This window comes from Trachurus japonicus, chromosome 21, assembly GCF_045865225.1.
Source record: "Trachurus japonicus isolate A0001 chromosome 21, Traja_1.0".
NCBI classification, from domain to species: Eukaryota; Metazoa; Chordata; class Actinopteri; order Carangiformes; family Carangidae; genus Trachurus; species Trachurus japonicus.
Window position 1 is genome coordinate 32,919,914 of NC_140927.1, and position 23,405 is coordinate 32,943,318.

At 40.9% G+C, this 23,405-nt stretch overlaps 1 protein-coding gene across 1 annotated transcript in view; it reads right to left on the bottom strand.

The window, feature by feature from the left end:
* Positions 1-23,405, bottom strand: part of LOC146965589 (DNA-binding protein SATB2-like) — a 47,094-nt gene that overhangs the window by 20,481 nt on the left and 3,208 nt on the right. The window contains exons 2-4 of the mRNA XM_085766236.1: positions 16,745-16,966; positions 10,100-10,285; positions 526-652 (exon numbers count right to left, since the gene is read on the bottom strand). Of these exons, the coding sequence (XP_085622362.1) occupies positions 526-652; positions 10,100-10,285; positions 16,745-16,922 (491 nt within the window). The 5' untranslated portion in view covers positions 16,923-16,966. The remainder of the gene's footprint in view (positions 1-525; positions 653-10,099; positions 10,286-16,744; positions 16,967-23,405) is intronic.

Sequence of the window (23,405 nt, forward strand, 5' to 3'; positions counted from 1 at the left end):
GAACAGAGTCAGACATGTCCTGTGATGGTCAGGTCATATTTAAGTTGAAAATCACATAGCATGTCTGAGGATACAAGTCAGCAGTGTAAAGCTCCAGCATGATATGTAAATGATATGATAATGTCAAAATTTTTCATTTTATATCATACAAAACACCATGAAGTGTATAAATAAAAATTATGTGCTTACAAGTAAAATAAAAATAAATTATTAGACGAAAAAGGTGAATTTAATTTCAATCTAGGCCTATTTGAATGTGCGGCCCCCAAGGTGTCTGTTAAGAAAATTTCTGGCCCTTCGACAAATGTATTTGAGTACCCCTGCTATAAGGCATTCACTGACTCCGCGAGGCGTTCACTGACTCTCTGTGTGGCATTCGTTGACTCTATAAGGTGTTCACTGACTCCGCGAGGCGTTCACTGACTTTCTGTGTGGCATTCGTTGACTTTATAAGGCGTTCACTGACTCTTGGTTCAGTTACAGTTACAGTTACATTACAGTTACAGTTCCAGTGTGACCTCTGACCTCTGCAGCTGGATCCTCAGCGTCACCATGTGGTAAACCTCCATCAGCATGTCGGCCACCGTGGCCTCAGGGGCGTCGGTCAGGAAGTGGATGGGCAGAGGGTTCCAGCGGCCCACCTTGATGATACCTGTATACACAGAGGAGGAGGGGTTAGACTGTGGTGCCTTCACTGAACCTCAGAAAACCAAGTTATATCCAGCTGCTTCTACTGATTCTCTAGTTTTCTTTCACTTTTCACTTTTTTTTCTTTAAAGGGATAGTTCAACATTTTGGCAAATTGGCCCATTGCCATAATCCCTGTAGTCATAGCAGTAGGTTTGTTACCTTTAATTGTCGGTGCAAGCTATTTTTAGAACGGCGGAGCAAACTCATCAAATACACAACCCAACAACTCCACAACGCTCTGGTGAACAAGTTGTGACCTGCACATTCACCACGCTATGAGATAATAACACAACGTTACCAGACAGAGTTGTTTTAGAGGTAAATTCATGCAAAACCAGCTGATGCGCGTTGCCTTCAGGGACAGTTTTTCATCAACAGTCTCTGTATTTCCCTCTAAAACAACTCTGTGTGGTAACGTTGTGTTATTATCTCATAGCGTGGTGAATGTGCAAGTCACAACTTGTCCACCAGAGCGTTGTGGAGTTGTTGGATTGTGTATTTGATGAGTTTGATGATGAGGGAAACCAAGAAATCCCATAATGAGCCTCCGTAGCGTAGCTCTGAGCAGCTCACGGCTCTGCTCCGCCGTTCTAAAAACAGCTTGCACCGACAATTAAAGGTAACGAATCTACTGCTATGATGACTATAGCGTTTAATGGCAATGGGCCAATTTGCCAAAATGTTGAACTATCCCTTTTTTAAGGCACCAAACTCCTATATAAATAACTTTTTTAGCTTTATCGGTTTCTAGTTTGGTTTAACTTCAGAGTGACGACCTGAATAATATGAGCCGGCGAAGACAACACAAATACACACACTACACACAGACACACACACACACACAAAGGGTTTTCATGGGGACTGGCTGGAGCTGTGAAAACTAAACAAAGCTAATCGCATTACTCTCCACTAAATGAGATCCAGACGGGTCCCAAGAAGAAGGAGAAGGAGAAGAGGAGGAACAAGTCTCTCCCTCCTCTCCTCCTCTCTCTGTGTGTTTACAGCTCTGTTGTATCTTCGTCCCCGTCGGCCGGTGTTCCTAATTATCTGGTCGTAGGGTGGGCGGAGCTTCAGCATCATCATCATCATCATTTCATTTCATTTCATTTCATCTCTTCCAGTCTGGGCTGAAGCCCCCGAGGGAAAACCTTTAGAAACTGGTGGCACTTTATACCAGGCACTTTACAGATCACATGCACTTTATGTAGGCTATAGGTATGAATGTGTATATGATTGTGAACCACTGTATAATTCTTGTGCATTTCTGTCTGTTTGTGTGTGTTACCTGCCAAGAGACTACGGATGCAAATTAGCAAGTTGCTAACTCCGACGCATTTACATTTGTGCACACGTACGAATGTTCATTAATGTGTATTGTCCCTTTTACTGTAAATAAATAAATAAAGAAAAAAAACCAACCAACCCCAGAGGAACCGAGGGACCGGACCGGACTAGACCGGACCACCACGGTCGAGACGAGACGAGACGAGGCGTTCAGGGACCCCCCCAAAAAATAAATACCGAACATGTAATAATGAACATGTGATAATAACGTGTTTGCGTCCCTGTTAAAGGGCCGGAGTCACAAACAAAGATTATTTTATGATCCTCAGCCGTTTGTCCTCCTCCTCTCCTCCCCCTGTGTGTGTCTGTGTGTGTCTGTGTGTGTGTGTGTGTCTCTGTCTCACACACACACACACACACACACAGACACACACAGACACACACACTGTGCTGGCCATCTCCAGCGTGCAGCATCTACAACATCTGACAATGAGCCATAACAGTTTCACTAATGCCAAGTTGGGTGGAAACAAACGCATGAATAAGCAGACAAACACCGACTCACTGAGGACACATGCACATGACGACACACACACACACAGAGCAGAGCAGCTCGCATGCAAAAACACACACACACACAACGCTGACACACACTCAGGCTCACAGTGTGATGGTGAATGTATTAATAATTGATCCATCATTTCTGCTGCTGCGTTCAATGGGCTCTGCTTCTTGTCCACAGTTAAAAGTAGAAATCATTGTTCCCATTTCCACATTAAAATTCCACCTCCCAGAGACCGGCCCTTCATGTGGTCGGCTGGTGGCTTGGCTCGCAGCGCACACACACACAGACACACACACACTGAGACACACACACACACACACTGAGACGGATGTGCACGCGCAGTAATCCCACTGTCCCACGCTAGACTAAGTCCTAATGGTGGCAGCAGCCTGAACACGCGTGAGGAGCTTCTTCTAAACTGAATCCAGGTTCCAGACGCCGAGGAAACTTCAGACGGAGAGAAAGAGAGAGGGAGAGTCCTCCTCTGTTGCTTCTTCTCCTTCTTTGTTTTCTTTTTGTCTTCTTCTATTTCATCTCCTGGGTCTTTTTTTCCTCTTCTTTGTCTTGAAACCACTTCTTCGTCTTCTCTTCTCGTCTATAAAACAGCGTCGTCCACCTCTAAAACACGCGAGCAGAGTCTTTTCAGTCAGATCTGCTCTGCCCTACAAAGGCAAAGTGACCGATCAAAAGTGTAAAGGCATATTCTCTTCAATCTGGTAGAATTTGATATTGATACTGCTAAAATTTCCAGAGTTATTGGGCTTTTTATTTTGCTGTCCATCCAAAAAAGCACTGTGAAACCAAGGCAAAGTGCAGTATCTGCACCAAAACCAAGGCAAAAGTGCAGTATCTGCCATAAAACGGTCAAAATTGGTCAGAAAGACAAACTATAAAATACATTTAATTCAGTCCACCTTTATCTAATCAATTAAAGACTTGGTAGTTATTCATAATTTGATGCTTAAACCTGACAATGAAAAACACAAAAAGGTTGTTTTTCTCAGTTTGGCATTTTTACAGATACTGCACTTTGTAGGGCAGTGCTTCTTTCTAATGTTTGTAAAAGTCACTGTCATATGGTTTAATGTCGTTTAAACAATATAAATATAAACAACATACAATATAAATAAGGGAAACGCTTCATCAGACTAACGTGTCAGAGCAGCACAGTGGATTTTATATTATAATGTACCGGTAGTTGTGAGTCATCCCACATAAGCACACAGTCAACTCCTTTACAGTGTATTTTATAAACTATTAATAACATGTTATTAAAGCTAAATATAAAGACAAACATATAAAGTTTTAGTATTTTTAGTTTCATGTTATGATGACGGATCCATTCGGTTTGTTTTTTTTCCTCTCGGTGCACGCTGTTGTTTCTGACTCAAACCTGTTTAACAGCTTAATAATGAATTAATGGAACAACCTTTTTTATTAATAACTGGAACCTTCTCAGTGTTTTAAAGTCAAAACTGTGACAGAACCAACAGTGTGTTTTTATGTTAAACTCCAACAAACAGGTGAATGTTGAACCACACTGCAAAAACTCAAAATCCTACCAAGAATATTTGTTTTATTTCTAGTCAAAACTATTCTCATTATACTTAATAATACAAATAATAATAAGACTCATCACATTTAAAGTAGCTTGTTTTTAGACACTTTTTACTTCTTTCAAGCAGATTTTCACTTGAAATAAGTAGAAAAATCTGATAGTGGAGCAAGTTTTTCTTTCTTATTACAAGCACAAAAAACTTCCTTTCACTGGCAGATTTTTCTACTTATTTCAAGTGAGTTCAGATTCTACATTGCTCCTACTCCTTCCTCTTCATTGGTTTATTGATGGAACGTGAAACTCTTGAAACCTGCTCTCTGATTGGCTGGATTTCCGTACAAACATGGCGGTGCAAGATGGCGACACTCTCTAAAGCAAGACCCATAAAAGAATAATTATAAGGCTACGAAAACCAAGCAAATTTTTATCTTATATCAATTATACACTTAAATATAGGCCTATTCATTGGTAGTAGATTCAGATTTTAACAATAAACCTTGTTAATTATTACAGACTGCACCTTTAATTCTGTTGTTAGTGAGGAGTCAGAACTCAAACTAACTAAACAGGAAAACGACAAAACCTCTATGAGTCTGAACTGGGAGAAGTCCGAGTTTAAAAGCAGATAAATCAAAATAACTAGAGACAGAGATCCATGAGAACAACCTCCATCACACACACACACACACACACACACACACACACACACATGTGAACTGGTTCCTCACTGATGTGTTGTGAACGCAGCTTTTGTGTACAGCACTGAAACTAAACAATATGTTACTGGCATAAACAGTGAAACATCTCAACACAACAGTAACAGAATACGTGGGCGCGTCTGTGTGTGTCTGTGTGTGTGTGTTGTCAACATGTGGAGACTGATCATCAACAAGACGAGCGATCCTGAACGCAACCTTCCACGTCAATTATTGATGAATTTTTGATTAAAGGAGAATTCCGGTAATTTTTTGACCCCTAAATCGTTGTCCTGATGGTCACCCAGTGTTGGTTGGAGCAAAAAACTAAAAGCGACTAAAATTGATGCAGGCAAACCGGAGTTACCATGGCTACCCGGCGCTATAGGGATAGCAACAACGCTAACTCATGGGGGCAATTCTTTCAACCACAACAAATACTCAAAAAAACAATCAAACATCTATGGTACATGACTGGAATCCTTAGAGACACCACTGAACTCATATAGTGTACAGTATAAACAGTATAAACTTTGTGTTTTTGCATGTAGTCACTCACCTCAGATAGCCGAACTCTGGAACATCCTGGAAAGAGATCGGATAGTAACGTCTTTCCAGGATGTTTGGGCTATCTGAGGTGAGTGGCTACATGCAAAAACACAAAGTTTATACTGTTTATATTAGTCTACACTATCCACCACTTTCCGGAGAATGACGCTGGGTGTCGCCATGACACTCGATTCCACCGGAAAGATTAACTGGGCTAACCGTTAGCTGTTAGCCGTTAGCAGTGTTTTAAATAACTCAATAAACGGTCCATGAAAAAAATATTTTTTCCAGCAGATATCCTAGTTACAACATGACTGAGCTAACTGGAGTAGTTTCATGTCGTGTCCCACAACGGGAGGGTTTAACAGCTGACGTCCTGATATTAGTTTGCTGCTGCTGTTAGCTTAGCTGTCAGCGGCAGCAAAGCTAACAACTATGATAACCATGACTAATTACAAAAACGTGCACACAGAAATAGTAATGTTTGTTCAATAATTCGTTTTCTAGACTTAACAAACATCAGATTTAGTCAAAGCGGTTTTGGCAGCCCGGAGCCCCCACATTTGGTACCTACGCCGGTGGCTAACGCTACCAGTTAGCCGCTCGCTAGAATGCTATGGTGTGAAACGGAAGTTGAAAACCGACTTCCGTTGTGGTGTGACGCAATGGATCATGGGTAAATAAAGTGGTGGATATGACTTCAGTGGTGTCTCTAAGGATTCCAGTCATGTACCATAGATATTTGATTGTTTTCTGAGTGTTTGTTGTGGTTGAAAGAATTGCCCCCATGGGTTAGCATTGTCGCTATCCCTAGCGCCGGGTAGCCATGGTGTAACTCTGGTTTGCCTGCATCAATTTTAGTCGTTTTTCAGTTTTTTGCTCCAACCAACACTGGGTGACCATCAGCGATCACAACGATTTAGGGGTCAAAAAATGGCAAAATGGAATTCTCCTTTAAGTATTGATGCGTTCAGGGGACGCAGGAGACGAGATGTCCGGTCACAGACTGACCGACGTGGCACTGCAACAATACACACACACACACACACACACACACACACACACACACACACTCTCTCTCTCTCACACACTGACCACCGTTAACCGTTCGGTGACTAAAGCCGTAAAGTACAGGTCTGCTCCCATCCAGTCTATAAAAGCCTTCAGACCCTTATAATCGAAATAAACAATATCTCCCAGTTAATTACTGGGCTCAGCTAATTAAAGAAAGGCCACGGTGCTTTAAATACACCGCGGGGACGCAAGAATGCAGGACACAATTCAAACAGGGAGAAAATAGCTGGGACTCTGTGTAATTTTGGTTTGAGGACCGCAGGGGAAAAAATGTATAATTTAAGCCAGAAATTATTCATTTAACATAAACGCTTGTTTTAAAAAACAAAAAGTATTCATTTGAGAGAGAGAGAGGGTGTGTGTGTGTGTGTTTGGTCTGTGATACTGCACAAAGTGTGTTTGTGTGTGTGTGAATTGTAGTGCAGATACACACACTGATGGGTTAAAGAGAGTTTGCAGTGTGTGTTTGTGTGTCCGAGCTTTTGTTTGCATGAAGCTGCGACTTTGAAGCTCCTGCTGTGATGTTTGTTTGAGACGACGAGTGCATTGATGTGGACGGACGGACCAGAGAGTGTGTGTGTCTGTGTGTGTGTCTGTGTGTGTGTGTTTCTGTTTTCCACACACACTGATGATGAGACGTACAGAGAGAGAGAGAAAGAGAGAGAGACCTCCCCTGATACTTGGCAGCAACATGGCGGCTAACGTGCTGCTAATGTCGTTCATGTGTGAAGCTGCAGTGTCGCTGCAGGAGGACGTTTATGTGTGTGTGTGTGTCTGTCTCTGTGTGTGTGTGTTGTAGTTGTTTGTGTTTCTAGCGGACTTTAACAGTCTGTCAATTACAGTTCTCCAGTTTTACAACCCCACCCCCCCCTGAAAAAAAAACTGAAAAAAACTAAAAACATAACTGCAGCGTAATAAAGCTCAGAAGTAGGAGTTAATAAACGGGTTGCGTTCAGAAATAAAACCAGTAGCAGGTCGTTGTGTAGAGAACATGACGTCTGTGTTTAGACTTAAAAAAAAAGACTTTTTCTCTCAGTTTCATGTTCCACGATTGATCGGTTCTGTCTCCGATCCGTTTATTGATCAGAATCAATACAAAAGTCTTCATGTTTAGAAGCTGAGTCCAGTTTTAAAGGGATAGTTCAACATTTTTGGTAAATTGGCCCATTGCCATAATCCCTATAGTCATAGCAGTAGGTTCGTTACCTTTAATTGTCGGTGCAAGCTGTCTTTAGAACGGCGGAGCAGAGCTGTGAGCTGCTCAGAGCTACGCTATGGAGGCTCATTATGGGATTTCTTGGTTTCCCTTCATCAAACTCATCAAATACACAATCCAACAACTCCACAACGCTCTGGTGGACAAGTTGTGACCTGCACATTCACCACGCTATGAGATAATAACACAACGTTACCACACAGAGTTGTTTTAGAGCAGGGGTGTCAAACATGTGGCCCGGGGGCCAAAACCGGCCCGCCAGAGGGTCCAATCCGGCCCGTGGGTTGAATTTACCAGATGTAAAAATTACATAGAAGACAGAAGAGGCATTATGTTGTTGAAATTGCATGTATTATTCTCAAGAAATTTCAGGTTGGTCATAACATATTTTATAGTATAGTTCTTTAATGTAAACATCTTAATAATGTGCTTCTTTGCACTAAAACAAAGAGAAAAGTTTAGAGTTCTTATTATTTATAGGATATTATGCTATTATTTTACCAGTCTGGCCCTCTTGAGATCAAATTGCACTTACTTTGGCCCCTGAACTAAAATGAGTTTGACACTTCTGTTTTAGAGGTAAATTCATGCAAAACCTCTGATGCACGTTGCCTTCAGGGACAGTTTTTCATCAAGCAGTCTCTGTATTTCCCTCTAAAACAACTCTGTCACATGATAATGTGAAGAAGATAAAGATAAAAGCTTGAAACTTGCAACCACATGTGTGAACAACACTGCGATAATGTGAACGTGTCACATGAATTGTAAATCTCTAAATGGACGACAGTCATCAGTCTTTTAAGGTTTCACTCTGAGCCATTAACTTGTGTATTAATTCTCTGCTTCATCCAATCAGACGGCCTCATTGTGGAGAGACACAGAGAAGCAACACGACTACAGAGCAGAGCGACAGTAAAGATATTTATCAGAGTCGTAAAACAGATCTGATGATGAAGTCTTTACAGCTCTGAACAGTCGGACCACAGCTGCAGCCACACGGGCGGTTTGATCCAAACGCTTCAGAGCGACGAGGACGAGGACGATGAAGAAGAAGATCAATCAATCAATTCATCGTCAGTTTGTGTGACATTATAAGTGTTAAAACAGTCGGAGCAGCTTGAGTTTAGTTGAGTTAAGTTCAGTTAAACCAGAGTTAATCTGGTTCAGCTGCTGAGTGAAAACAGATCGTTCAGGTCGAGAGTACATAGGAGCGATAAGAGCCGAGGCCTTGAGGCAGTAAAGGGATTACCTGTGTGTGTGATTGTGATTGTGTGTGCTGTGACAACACACACATATACACACACACAGAGGGAGCAGCAGGGTTTGATGTGAATGAGCTCCGACGGAGACGACACACACCGACGCTCTGAACCAGATGTGAGTCTCCCATCAGTCAGAGGAACATGAGAGGAGGAGGCAGAGCGACAGTGTCCTGCTGCAGATCGCTTCCAGCTGCGCAACAATAAATTACAGTTTTTCTTTCCCTCGGCTTCATAAACATTCTCACACATACTGTGGACTCACACAGACACACACACACACACAGAAGAGTGTATTTTCGTCTTTGGGGACATTCCTGTCCGGCTCTTTGTTGTGTCTCTAATGACTTCTACAGCCTCTGTCTGAGTCTCAGTTGTGTTTTTCTGACATTCCTGTGCTTGTTGCCGCTCTGACAGTTCGGCGTCGCCCCTGAACGCACCGCCACCTCCGTCCTCCGCTGATTAGAGGAGGCAGAGCTGCAGAGTCACTGCTGTAGTTTACGCAGCAGAGGCCAGAAAATCATGACTGGTAATAATAATAAATGAGGATTATAATCATACCGACCCAGAGAGGCTCCGCCCACACGGCCAAGATTTCATTTTATAACAAAAACAATGTTTTTTAGCTTTGTATTAGAGAAAAAACTGACCAGACGAGTCGACCACACTGCAAAAACTCAAAATCTTTCCAAGAATATTTGTCTTATTTCTAGTCAAAATGTCATTTCTAGTCAAAACAAAGCTCATTATACGTAAAATAAGATTCATCACATTACAAAAGTAGCTTGTTTTTAAGAAACTTTTTACTTCTTTCAATCATATTTTCACTTGAAATAAGTAGAAAAATCTGATAGTGGAGCAAGTTTTTCTTCCCTATTACAACCACAAAAAACTTGAGGCAGATTTTTCTACTTATTTCAAGTGAAAATTAGTTTGAAACAAGTGAAAATTATCTAAAAACAAGTTAATTTTTAGGTGATGAGTCTTATTTAAAGTGAAAAGAGATTAGTTTTGACAAGAAATTAGACATTTTGACTAGAAATAAGACAAATATTCTTGGAAAGATTTTGAGTTTTTGCAGTGAGGTTTCGGCCTCCAAACTGTAATCGTGTCTTATTTTGAAAAACCCTTTACTACTGATTCTACTGTATATTTCCTCCAGAACATGGACAGAGTGAAGTGTCATGGCGGCGGTGTGGCTTCACTGACCGTGGGCCTGGGCGGCGGAGCTGTGGGAGTATCCGAGGGCGAGCAGCGCCGTCTCCACCAGCTGAGAGAAGAGGATGTCCTTCCTGACCAGGACGAACTCTGCGTGCTCCTCCCGCCCGTCACACCCGTCTGTCGGCATCCCACCGTCCGCCTGCTCCACCACACAGAAGACTGGGATCATCAGACCTGAGGAGGAGGAGTGAAACAGAGTGAGGTAGAGTGAAACCAGAGTGACGCCAGAGTGAGGTATAGTAAAACCAGAGTGAAACCAGAGTGAAACCAGAGTGAAACTAGAGTGAAACCAGAGTGAAACCAGAGTGAAACTAGAGTGAAACCAGAGTGAAACCAGAGTGCGGAAGAGTGAGAGATAGTGAAGCCAGAGCAGACAGAGTGAGACAGAGTGAAACAGAGTGAAACTAGAGTGAAACCAGAGTGAAACTAGAGTGAAACCAGAGTGAGGTAGAGTGAAACAGAGTGAAACTAGAGTGAAACCAGAGTGAAACTAGAGTGAAACCAGAGTGAAGACAAAGTGAGGTAGAGTGAAACCAGAGTGAGACACAGTGAGACAGAGTGAAACCAGAGTGAGGTAGAGTGAAACCAGAGTGAGACACAGTGAGACAGAGTGAAACCAGAGTGAGGTAGAGTGAAACCAGAGTGAGAGATAGTGAAGCCAGAGTGAGACAGAGTGAAACCAGAATGAGACAGAGTGAAACTAGGGTGAAACCAGAGTGAGGTAGAGTGAAACCAGAGTGAGGTAGAGTGAAACCAGAGTGAGGTAGAGTGAAGACAGAGTGATGTAGAGTGAAACCAGAGTGAGGTAGAGTGAAACCATAGTGAAACAGAGTGAGGTAGAGTGAAGACAGAGTGAGGTAGAGTGAAACCATCGTGAAACAGAGTGAGACAGAGTGAAACCAGAGTGAAACTAGAGTGAAGCCAGAGTGAGGAAGAGTGAACCAGAGTGAAACAGAGTGAGGTAGAGTGAAACCAGAGTCAAGACAGAGTGAGGCAAAGTAAAACAGAGTGAGGTAGAGTGAAACAGAGGTAGAGTGAAACAGTGAAACCAGAGTGAAACAGAGTGAGGTAGAGTGAAACAGAGGTAGAGTGAAACAGTGAAACCAGAGTGAAACAGAGTGAGGTAGAGTGAAACCATAGTGAAACAGAGTGAGACAGAGTGAAACCAGAGTGAAACTAGAGTGAAACCAGAGTGAGGAAGAGTGAACCAGAGTGAAACAGAGTGAGGTAGAGCGAAACTAGAGTCACGACAGAGTGAGGCAAAGTAAAACAGAGTGAGGTAGAGTGAAACAGAGTGAGGTAGAGTGAAACCAGAGTGAGGTAGAGTGAAACAGAGTGAGGTGTTTAAAGTGTGAACTGAAGCCAAGTGAGAAAACGTTTAAGTTTATGACCGAGATAAAGAGCGAGTACAACAATTCTTCATTTACATGAGACTGTGTGAGGCTTCAACTCTGCATGCAAATACACTACAGGTGAACACCACACACACACACGCACACACACACACTCTGCACCGTCTGAACCACTTCAAACACTCGTGCACGTTCTGAATCACCGAGTTAAATATTAACAGAAACAAATTTCCAGTGAATCCAGAGAAATTAAAACGTCTTTGTGTCTGAGGAGGAAACTGCAGGTTTACAGACACCAGCTGCTGCAGTCTGAGTGTCTGGCTTTAACCAGCTGATTGATTAATTAATTAATTAATGAGTTCAGTCTTCTCAAACCTTTTTAACAGTTTCTCTTTTTCTCTTATTAAGCTTCTTGTTTTAGCATTTTGCTGTATCTTTGCTCTCTGGGCTCACCACCACCACAACAGCAGCCCGGCTGGTTGTTTAGCAGCAAACGGCGGAGCAGCAAACTTCCAAACAGGCGTCATTTGGATAAACTAACCACATATTGGGGAAATACGTCATTGAGGAAAGAGATGTGTGTGTGTGATTGGTGATCCACAATGCTGAATCACACTTCACAAACAGAATTTTCAGTTTTACAAATGGCTTTTTTGTTTTTACAAATGGAAAATTATACATTTACAAATTCCCAATATATTTACAATTATAAAACGGAAAGGTGAAATCCGGCGATCTGATTGGTTGTTAACCATAATTGTTAACCATAATGAGCATATACCACGGCTACTATTCTAAAGCCTTATCACAGCGTAGGCTATCACTCCGCCTCAGGCAACGTATGACTGGTATGAATGGAAGTTGTTGTCATGTATCCATGACAACGGACTGTTGGAGTCCGTAGCCAAAGACAGTCGCGGTTTTTACACGGTTGTTAAAAAATGGACTAAAGTAGTTGAGTTCACATGTTTAAGGTTTAAACTTTCACCTCCAGAGGGTTAACAACGGTAGAGGGGACTGAGCAGTGACTTTCACCTGAAAAAAAGCAGAGGAAAAGACGAGATGCAGAGCTACTTGGAGCTAACGTCTGGAGAGGTGGGACTAGTTTTTTCACAGTTTGGAAGCTTGCTTTTATTATACCGTAATATGTATTTCTGGTTGAACAAAACTACATGAAATTAATTGCGTATTCCTCTTTCATATTGCCTTTATTGGTAACCGTTTTATAAAAGGAATATAGGCTATCACTCCAGTCCGGCCTCTCGTGATATAGGCTAGCCTATTATATTGCTTAAATATACATGTAGCCTATTTGTAAAAACCAAAATACAAGTTACAAATTAGAAATTTGTATTTGTGGAAACCAATGAATATTTGTAGATCAGCCTCTGTGCGTTTCCAGGTATTGATGAGACAAATAGAAGCCCATATTCTGTCTCTCTCTGTATCAGGACACCTTGAAGGAAGTGTTTTATTAAAACCTCCTCTTGTCCAGGTCCAACACTTCCATCCCGTTAATCCTGCCTCACACACACACACACACACACACACACACACCTACACACACACACACCTACACACACACACACACCTACACACACCCTCTCTCTGTCTAATATCGGCCTTTTTCCTAAAAGGCTCTTGGTTTTGGGCCACGTGTCGACGGCCAATTAATTAAAGCTCTGAAGAAATGATGGACTGGAGCATTAGGCAGCGTCCCAGCTCTAATAACACACTGCATGGATACACACACACACACACACACATATAGCACACACACACACACACACACACATAGATCCATCCCACCCGTTGTTTTAATCAGTCAATTCCTATATTTCTATTTCCTCCTCATTAATCACTCTGCTCCCAGTCCTCCAGGCTCTCATGGAGTGAATTACACACTGGAGCGCCGTGCCAATTCAAGTAAGTGAATTTCCCCCAACAGGGAAATATAACTGTCAACACAGAGCAGCTCCCTCTCTCCCTCTCTCTCTCTCCCTCTCCCCTCTGTGTGGCTCTATCTCGCTCGCCCCTCTGTCTCCACCTCAGTCTGTCTTCTCTTAGACCCAGTGTCCATGTGACTCGCTGCTTCGCTCCCTCTCGCTCCCTCGCTGCTTCGCTCGCTGTGTGATCTGGTTTGGATGATGCCATGTTGCCTCAAACCTCTAATCCCTCTAATATGTATTGGGATGAGTGAACGGGGATATTAAAATAAGCTGTGTGTGTGTGTGTTCGTGTGTTCGTATGTGTGTGTTTTGGCAGCGTTTTTCTTGGGTGTGAGTGTCACAAGCGTAGACGTTTGTGACTGTGGACATATGGTGTGTGTGTGTGTGTGTATGTGAATCTATGTGTGTGTGTGTGTGTGTGTGTGTGGCAGCAGTGTGGTTTGGAGGAGACACGTCGAGTTTCCTGTCTTCAAAGACAACCCGTCATTATTACAGACCAACCATCCGTTCAGCACAGGAAACCCCTTCCTCCTCCTCCTCCTCCTCCTTCTCCGCCCTACAAACTTTTCTCACAAGAGTTTTTTTTTTTTCTACTTCTTCATTTCTCCTTTTTTTAACATTTTAAACGTTCATTCATTCATTCTCTCTCCTCTCACATTTGATGGTCGGTCTCTTCTCTTCTCTGTGGTCGAGTCTGAACTCTGTAATCCCACACAAGAGTTCATCTGTTCATTCACCAAACATTAAAGCTGCAGATACAGTATAAAGGTAGATGTTTGTGTTAATAAAGCTCCTTCAAAATATAGATGTTTGTGTTAAAGCTCCTTCAAAATAAAGGTAGATGTTTGTATTAAAGCTCCATACAGTATAAAGGTAGATGTTTGTGTTAAAGCTCCATACAGTATAAAGGTAGATGTTTGTGTTAAAGCAGATATCAGTGGAATGTTTTTGTTAACGTGCCACTGATATCTGCTTTAAAGCTCCTTCAAAATAAAGGTAGATGTTTGTATTAAAGCTCCATACAGTATAAAGGTAGATGTTTGTGTTAAAGCTCCATACAGTATAAAGGTAGATGTTTGTGTTAAAGCTCCATACAGTATAAAGGTAGATGTTTGTATTAAAGCTCCATACAGTATAAAGGTAGATGTTTGTGTTAAAGCTCCATACAGTATAAAGGTAGATGTCCATGTGTAGTGTGATTATAAAGCAGCTCTAGGTTCTATATTAATACTGTGAAAGTATCAAAGCCTCAGTCCACAGAGAAATGCACAGAGCCTGTATTCAGAAACTGAGCCTTAAAACCAGCCGTCAGGACTTCCTGTCACTTTGTGATGTCACAACTAAGCCCCGCCCCCTCACCACCACCTGGACCCACCATCCAACAACTTTGCAGGATTTGGTTTATCTGTGTGTTTCATTCTGAAATCTGTTTTATTTTACTTTTTATTAGAAAACAGTCAGTTGTATCGATGCATTTGGACTTTTAATTTAATGGAAACTGTAAAAATATTTAGGAAACTATGAAGCTGTGAGATAAAGTCAAGTTGTTTTCCTTAAATTTGAGGGAAAATTATAAGAGAAAATAGAATTTATGATTTTTTATTTTGCAAACACATGGCAACACAACCCCTCAGAGGAATAAACACACACACACACACACACATAAACCAGGAACTTTGACAATGAATGCAGGATCGATAACCCAGAGTGAGTTGTATAAATCTTGTTTATATGGAGCAATCTCCTTTATTTAGTAAGCCTGTATTATACAGTTCCCCTCAGACTTATAGATTAACAGTGTAGAAGCAGCTGGGGGGGGGGGGGGGGGGGGGGGCAGTGTACTGAGCCAAACACACACACACACACACACAGCTGTGATGTGACAGCAGCCAAACACTGACAGAGCTCGACAAACCTCTGACATGAGTGTGTGGACATGTTGAGGAGTCTGAGGGGTTTGTACTAAATAATAATGATTATTATTATTATTTTGTTGATTTATTAGGTTTAATAGTTTTTGTTTTTAGACACATTTTAATTTAAAAGATGATGAACCCTCTTGTCCGTCACATTTTCATCCAAATTAAGCACTAAATTAAAAAAAAAAAAAAAGAAACTTACAGTAATGTTGATTCTCAGCCTCCAACGTAAAACCAGAGTGAATTTATCAGATTTAATCAAGTGGATTTTTAAAGGGATAGTTAGACATTTTGTCAAATTGGCCCATTGGCATAATCCCTATAGTCATAGCAGTAGGTTTGTTACCTTTAATTGTCGGTGCAGGCTGTTTTTAGAACGGCGGAGCAGAGCCGCGAGCTGCTCAGAGCTACGCTACGGAGACTTTCTTTGGTTTTCCTCATCAAACACATCACTCATCACTCAAGTTTTGCATGAATTTCCTTCTAAAACAACTCTGTCTGGTAACGTTGTGTTATTATCTCATAGCGTGGTGAATGTGCAGGTCACAACTTGTCCACCAGAGCGTTGTGGAGTTGTTGGATTGTGTATTTGATGAGTTTGATGAAGGGAAACCAAGAAATCCCATAATGAGCCTCCGTAGCGTAGCTCTGAGCAGCTCACGGCTCTGCTCCGCCGTTCTAAAAATAGCTTGCACCGACAATTATAGGTAATGAACCTACTGCTATGACTATAGGGATTATGGCAATGGGAATGGGCCAATTTGCCAAAATGTTGAACTATTCCTTTAAAGGTTGATATAATAACTGTGTTTATTAAATGTGCTGTTGATGCTGATTAATCGATCGAACTGATTGATCAGTCAGTTCTACTTTAAACAGCCTGAACCTGAACGTGTTTTAACTTCTGTTCCTGTTTGTTTTGTCTCTAACTTCCTGTCGGTGTTTCAGCTCTCTGACATCATTGCACTGCAAAAACTCAAAATCTTACCAAGAATATTTGTCTTATTTCTAGTCAAAATGTCATTTCTAGTCAAAACTAATCTCTTTCCACTTAAAATAAGACTTATCACATTAAAAAGTAGCTTGTTTTTAGACACTTTTTACTTTTTTCAAGCATATTTTCACTTGAAATAAGTAGAAAAATCTGACAGTGGATCAAGTTTTTCTTTCTTATCACAAGCACGAAAAACGTGCTTTCACTGGCAGATTTTTCTACTTATTTCAATTGAAAATTAGTTTGAAACAAGTAAAAAATATCTAAAAACAAGTTAATTTTTAGGTGATGAGTCTTATTTCAAGTGGAAAGAGATTAGTTTTGACTAGAAATGAGACATTTTGACAAGAAATAAGACAAATATTCTTGGAAAAACTTTGAGTTTTTGCAGTGCGTTAACGGCCGGCGGCGTCTCTCACCTCCCAGGGGCCTCAGCGGCGCCCCGTTGTGGCGTATGCGCGGCCCCGTCGGGCTCCCGTTGAGCTCCAGTCGTCCCTTCTTCCCCGGCGGCGGGAGGCCGAGGCCGAGGTCGGGGCTGCCCCCCCCTCGGCGCTCGGGGCTGTCCTGGGTGATGGGACTCTCCGCTCCGCGCTCCATCCTCCTCCAGACGCCCAGAGGAGCTCCAGCCAGAGAGAAGGAGTCTGTCCACACACACAACACACAAACACACACACATCTGTAAAATCTGATTCTCTGGAAGACTTAGTGAACACACCACAGCTGCATTCTGGGTAAATAAAGTGTCTCTTTCTTATCTCAGTGCGTTACCTTTAATTGTCGGTGCAAGCTGTTTTTAGAACGGTGGAGCAGAGCCGTGAGCTGCTCAGAGCTACGCTACGGAGGCTCATGGGATTTCTTGGTTTCCCTCATCAAACTCATCAAATACACAATCCAACAACTCCACAACGCTCTGGTGGACAAGTTGTGACCTGCACATTCACCACGCTATGAGATAATAACACAACGTTACCACACAGAGTTGTTTTAGAGGGAAATACAGAGACTGCTTGATGAAAAACTGTCCCTGAAGGCAACGCGCATCAGCGGTTTTGCATGAATTTCCCTCTAAAACAACTCTGTGTGGTAACGTTGTGTTATTATCTCATAGTGTGGTGAATGTGCAGGTCACAACTTGTCCACCAGAGCGTTGTGGAGTTGTTGGATTGTGTATTTGATGAGTTTGATGAGGGAAACCCAAGAAATCCCATAATGAGCCTCCATAGCGTAGCTCTGAGCAGCTCACGGCTCTGCTCCGCCGTTCTAAAAACAGCTTGCACCGACAATTAAAGGTAACGAACCTATGACTATAGGGATTATGGCAATGGGCCAATTTGCCAAAATGTTGAACTATCCCTTTAAAACAAACTGGATTTTGGGTCCTTTTTTTTTTATTATTAAAATGTTTTTAATTCAGGTTTACAAATGATTTTCTTGGCTTTTACTTTCACACTGTTAAAACCCCATTGGACATAACATTGTATCAGTTATTTACTCATTTATTAATGAGTAAATCTAACACCATAGCGTCACACAACACAACACCCAGCAGTCTGGGAATCCCTTCATCTATTAGACGATGAAGAAAGAAGAAGCAGAGAAACTGTTGTTGACAATGAAGCTCTTCCTCCTCCTCCTCCTCCTCCTCCTCTTCCTCCTCCTCTCTGTTCTTACACAACAACAGCAACAACAGGCTGAAGTCGCCCACAGCTCGGTCTGAGTCGTATTAGGAGCTCAGGCACGATTTCAAATAATAATAAATTAGAAACATTAGAAACATGAACTGTCCCTGAGTTCAGTGAAAGAGACGGAAAAGAAGAGGAGGAAGAGGAGGAGGAGGAAGAGGAGGTCTGAGTCCGACTGAGAGGAGAGAGGATGGTAATAAACACACACAGGTGCAGGGCCGTTGTATAGGGGAGAAAGGTGATGATAACTCTAGGGGCCCAGCGCCCAGTGGGGCCCATAAAAAACCCCAGTAGTCTAATCTTTGTATGACTGATTTATTCTACGTAAAACCCTGACTAATACTCATAGTACACTGTAAAAACTCAACATCTTTCCAAGAATATTTGTCTTATTTCTTGTCCAAATGTCTCATTTCTAGTCAAAACTAATCTCTTTCCACTTAAAATAAGACTCATCACCTAAAAATTAACTTGTTTTTAGATAATTTTCACTTAAATTCACAATAAATAGAAAAATCTGCCAGTGAAAGTAAGTTTTTTGTGTTTGTAATAAGGAAGAAAAACTTGCTCCACTATCAGATTTTTTCTACTTATTCCAAGTGAAAATATGCTTGAAGGAAGTAAAAAGTGTCTAAAAACAAGCTACTTTTAATATGATGTGTCTTATTTTAAGTAGAATGAGATTTATTTTGACTAGAAATGACATTTTGACTAGAAATAAGACAAATATTCTTGCTAAGATACTTGAGTTTTTGCAGTGTAATGCTGCATTAGCATCAAAACAAAGAAGGCTAAATAAAAAATGATACGTAGTCTAAGAAAAAAAAACTGGAAAAGTTAGGGGGAGGGGCCCACTTTTGTATTCTTTAAGGGGGCCCAGAGTTCCTAGCAACGGCCCTGCACAGGTGAGGAGTGTGTTGACCTGAGGTTCAGTGTTTCCTCAGAATCAAGTCTCTATCACCAACAACAAGTCTGGTCCCGATCCCTGTGATCCCTATCTGACCCGCCGCCATCTCACCATCTGACCTGGGACACACACACACACTGTAGCACACACTGTAACACACACTATAACACAATATAACACACTGTATCACACACACACACACAGAGGTTGCAGCTTCATCCTCTAATCTCTCCTCATCCTGTTTCTATTACATTTCACGTGGTATTTACTGGACGATGTTATCGTGCTGCTTCACTGTTTCTGATAAACACGTCGCAACAGCAAACAGCAAACACACAAACACACAAGCACATACACATTCACCACTTCATCATCACCTGAACATCATCATCACTTCACCATAACATCAGGAAGAAAGAACTTGTTTCATCCGTTCAAACTGTTTAAAGACTCTCAGAGCTGCAGAATCAACTGTGATATACACATGAATCATCATAGTATTATTGATAATAATAATAATAATGATGATGATAGTCAGTGTTAATATTTTACTGCACATCAACACTGTTTTTATATTATTTTTCACAATAAAAGTCCTCACATAGAAAAACATAGTGAAGATAATAATGATAAACTCCTGTGTCATTTCACTTTAAACCTCTAGAAACCAATATAAAGACACTAAGACGTTAGCAGTCCAGCAGCTCTGAGCTCCTCTCTAACTTTACTTTACTACACAAGTGAATCAATTCATTCAGACACACAAGTCTGAAAACACACACACACACACACACACACCTGAGTCTGAAACAAACAGCATCAACACATTCACACAACAAAGACTCAAAATCTGGTAAATGATGTTAAAGGAGAAAAAACAAACGTCTCTAGAATCATTTTTGTGTTTTTCTAATAATTTTACATCAGATCTTGTTTTTATTTTGTTGATAGATAGATAGATAGATAGATAGATAGATAGATAGATAGATAGATAGATAGATAGATAGATAGATAGATAGATAGATAGATAGATAGATAGATAGATAGATAGATAGATAGATAGATAGATTATGTCAGATTTTAAGATTTTAGTTAGATTTAGTTTTTGTGACAGTCAGCAAACTGTGATGGGAACTGATCAATATCTTCTACATAAAATAATCAATAAATCTGAGAGAAAGAAAATAATCGGCAAATAATTCAATGATTAACTTTTAACTTTTCACACTTTTTTTCCCTAGTAATTGTTGTGTGATGAAGGATTTTTACAGTAATGGAGGACTTTTCCTCATAATGGAGCAAAGTCGAGTCAATATTTATTGATTTTTATTGAGGTTCAGTTTCCTTCAGATGTTTTCACATTACAAACTAAATAAAGTTTCACTAAAACACAGTCAAACCAGCAGTGCAGGGGTTAACACATCGTTAATTAATAATATGATAATGAGTTAATCAATAAAATAATGTATAAATAATGTAATCCAGATGTTACAGATGTTTTTCTACAGTTTTCTGTTGGTTTTAAACAAGAGGGAGCGACTGATTGATTGATTGATTGATTGATTGATTGATTGATTGATTGATTGATTGATTGATTGATTGATTGATTGATTGATTGATTGATTGATTGATTGATTGATTGATTGATTCTCCCTGTGTCTTTGTGTCTTGTGAACGTGTGAATCTGTGTGTGTGTGTGATAACAATAAAACATCCCAGTCTGATCGTTCCTAATCCGTTTTATGTCATTATTACAGGTGTGTCGTTGTCGTTGAGCAACAAGCTTTTGTTGTGAGACACACACACACACACACACTGACACACAAACACACACTGACACACACACACACTGGTGGATATCAGCAGCAGATCCTTATCGCCACATCCCCGGCCCATCGTCTGTTAATAAGAGCAGATAAGACGAGGCTGTTGCCATGATAAGAAGCAACATTTCACCAGTTTATGGCGCCGCCGGCCAAACCGTCCCAGACACTGACTGCTTTATTAATTATTAATTATTAAAGACGCTCCCTATAGAGGTCCTACAGTATGTTTTGGAATGGACTACATCCATATCTTCCTATTCACTCTTTAAAAAGCAGCTAAAAAATACTTTATCTCAACTTTTCTTGAATTTCCCGCTCTCTCCACATCCCACATCCTTACTCTGTCTTTTTATGATTTCAATCTACACTGCAAAAACTCAAAATCTTTCCAAGAATATTTGTCTTACTTCTTGTCAAAATGTCTCAATTCTAGTCAAAACGAATCCCTTCCCACTTAAAATAAGACTCATCACCTAAAAATTAACTTGTTTTTAGATCATTTTCACTTGTTTCAAACACATTTTCACTTGAAATAAGTAGAAAAATCTGCCAGTGAAAGCAAGTTTTTAGTGCTTGTAATAAGGAAGAAAAACTCGCTCCACATTCAGATTATTTCAAGTGAAAATCTGCTTGAAAGAAGTAAAAAAGTGTCTAAAAACAAGCTGCTTTCTAATGTGATGAGTCTTATTTTAGGTAGAATGAGATTAGTTTTGACTAGAAATGACATTTTGACTAGAAATTAAGACAAATATTCTTGGTAAGATATTTAATTTTTGCAGTGTATGATTTTTTTTGTATCTTATTTCTATTGTCTCTATTTGTTACCGACCACTTTGTTCTCTATCTCTCCATTTTGCTCATATAAGGTTGATTATCTATGCACTTTATCTCCTTTTTTCCCCCTCTATGTTTATGTGTCAGCCATAGAAATGTGTTGTATTTGCTGTATTTAGTGACAGGGGTGGAAGTTACAGTATGTACGAGCCAATCGGCTTCGTTCCCTCCTTGCACCATCGAATATAAATATGTGCTAAATAAATAAACCTAAAAAAAAAAAAAAACCTAAACCTATGAAGCCGATCGATTGATCAATCCAGAGAGAGTGAGAGCAGCTCAGCTCTGTTGGTCCTGCATCGTTGGGACGATAAGACGCCAAATTCCACATTATTACACGTTGTTGTAGACAAAACAAATACACAGAGGAGGGAAAGAGGAGAAGAAGGAGAAGAGGAAGAAGAAGAGGAAGAAATGCAGACACACCCAGAGAAACGCAGGACAACAAACACACCTATAAACAACATGTGCAGCGCAAAGACGTAAACACACACAAACTGTAATTCAGAGTCAGACTAAACTCCAACTCATCACACACCAACACACACACACACACACACACACACACACACACACACACACACAGACACACACACAGACCAGAGCTGCACTTTGTTTTAGTTTATTTTTTAACTTCTCTCTCCGTCTAAAGTTTAGAAACTAAGAAGTTGCACGAAGCAACACAACAACATCTCCACGGTAACACTTTATAATAAGTAATACACTATAAGCATTAATAACTACTGAATTCATCATTTATAACACATGAATACTCATTAGTATGTAGTTTATAGACAGTTAAAATGTTTTACTCATCATCGAGAAGCCCTGACTGTGTTTATAAACTACATACTAATGAGTATTCATGCGTTACAAATGAAGAATTCAGTATTTATTGAAGCTTAATAGTGTGTATTTATTATAAAGTGTTACCTACACACTTCCGCTCTGAGATTTGAACCTCTCTAAGTGTGTGAAAGGTCACAGAGGATCAGAGTTATTAGGTACAGAAACACACTGACCTGAGCGTCGACGCCTAAAGACACAAAACTTCCATCTCCTGAGTGAGTCCCTAAACGCCTCGTTGAGCTCTTTCTCTTTCTCTCTCTGTCTTTCTCTCTCTGTCTCTTCTTTTTTTACCGTTACGCTACGTGTCTGCTGACGAGTGGGGAGTGCCTCTGACATGCAAACCAGACACACAGACAGATAGTGAGAGAGAGAGAGAGAGAGAGAGAGAAGGAGAGAGTGACCTATGAGGGCATTATTAGCCCTGATAGCAGAGCAGAGTGGGAGAGGCCTCACCTATAGGAAAATAATATCCAGAGATACGGCCGCCCGCTCTTCACCGCCTCACATCCACTTTTATAGCAGGTTATCAAGCTATTGGTTAATGCTTGGCTCTGCAGCTCTGCAGATAAAAGGAGGAGGAGGAGGAGGAGGAGGAGGAGGAGGAGGAGGAGGGGGGGTAGGGGTGATATTAAAAGCCCTGCTGTCAAAGAAACTACAGTTGTTCATGTGTAGAAGCAGAGATGAGGTGAAACGCTGCTGCTGCTGCTGCTGCTGCTGCATCACAGAGTTAGAGTTCATCTGTTTGTGTAGAAATGAACAAAAGTCTGGAAATAAATAGAAGAAGGAGAAAAAGAAGGAGGAGGAGGAGAAAAAGAAGGAGAGAAAGAAGGAGGAGGAGGAGGAAGAGAAGGAGAAGAAGGAGGCGCTGTGTTTAACGTGGCCGATCTGTGTCAGTGAAGGTCTCACGGTGGTGATGATGAAGAGTTAAAGAGTTTATGGCCTCGTACTTCAGCTCAACACACACACACACACACACACACAC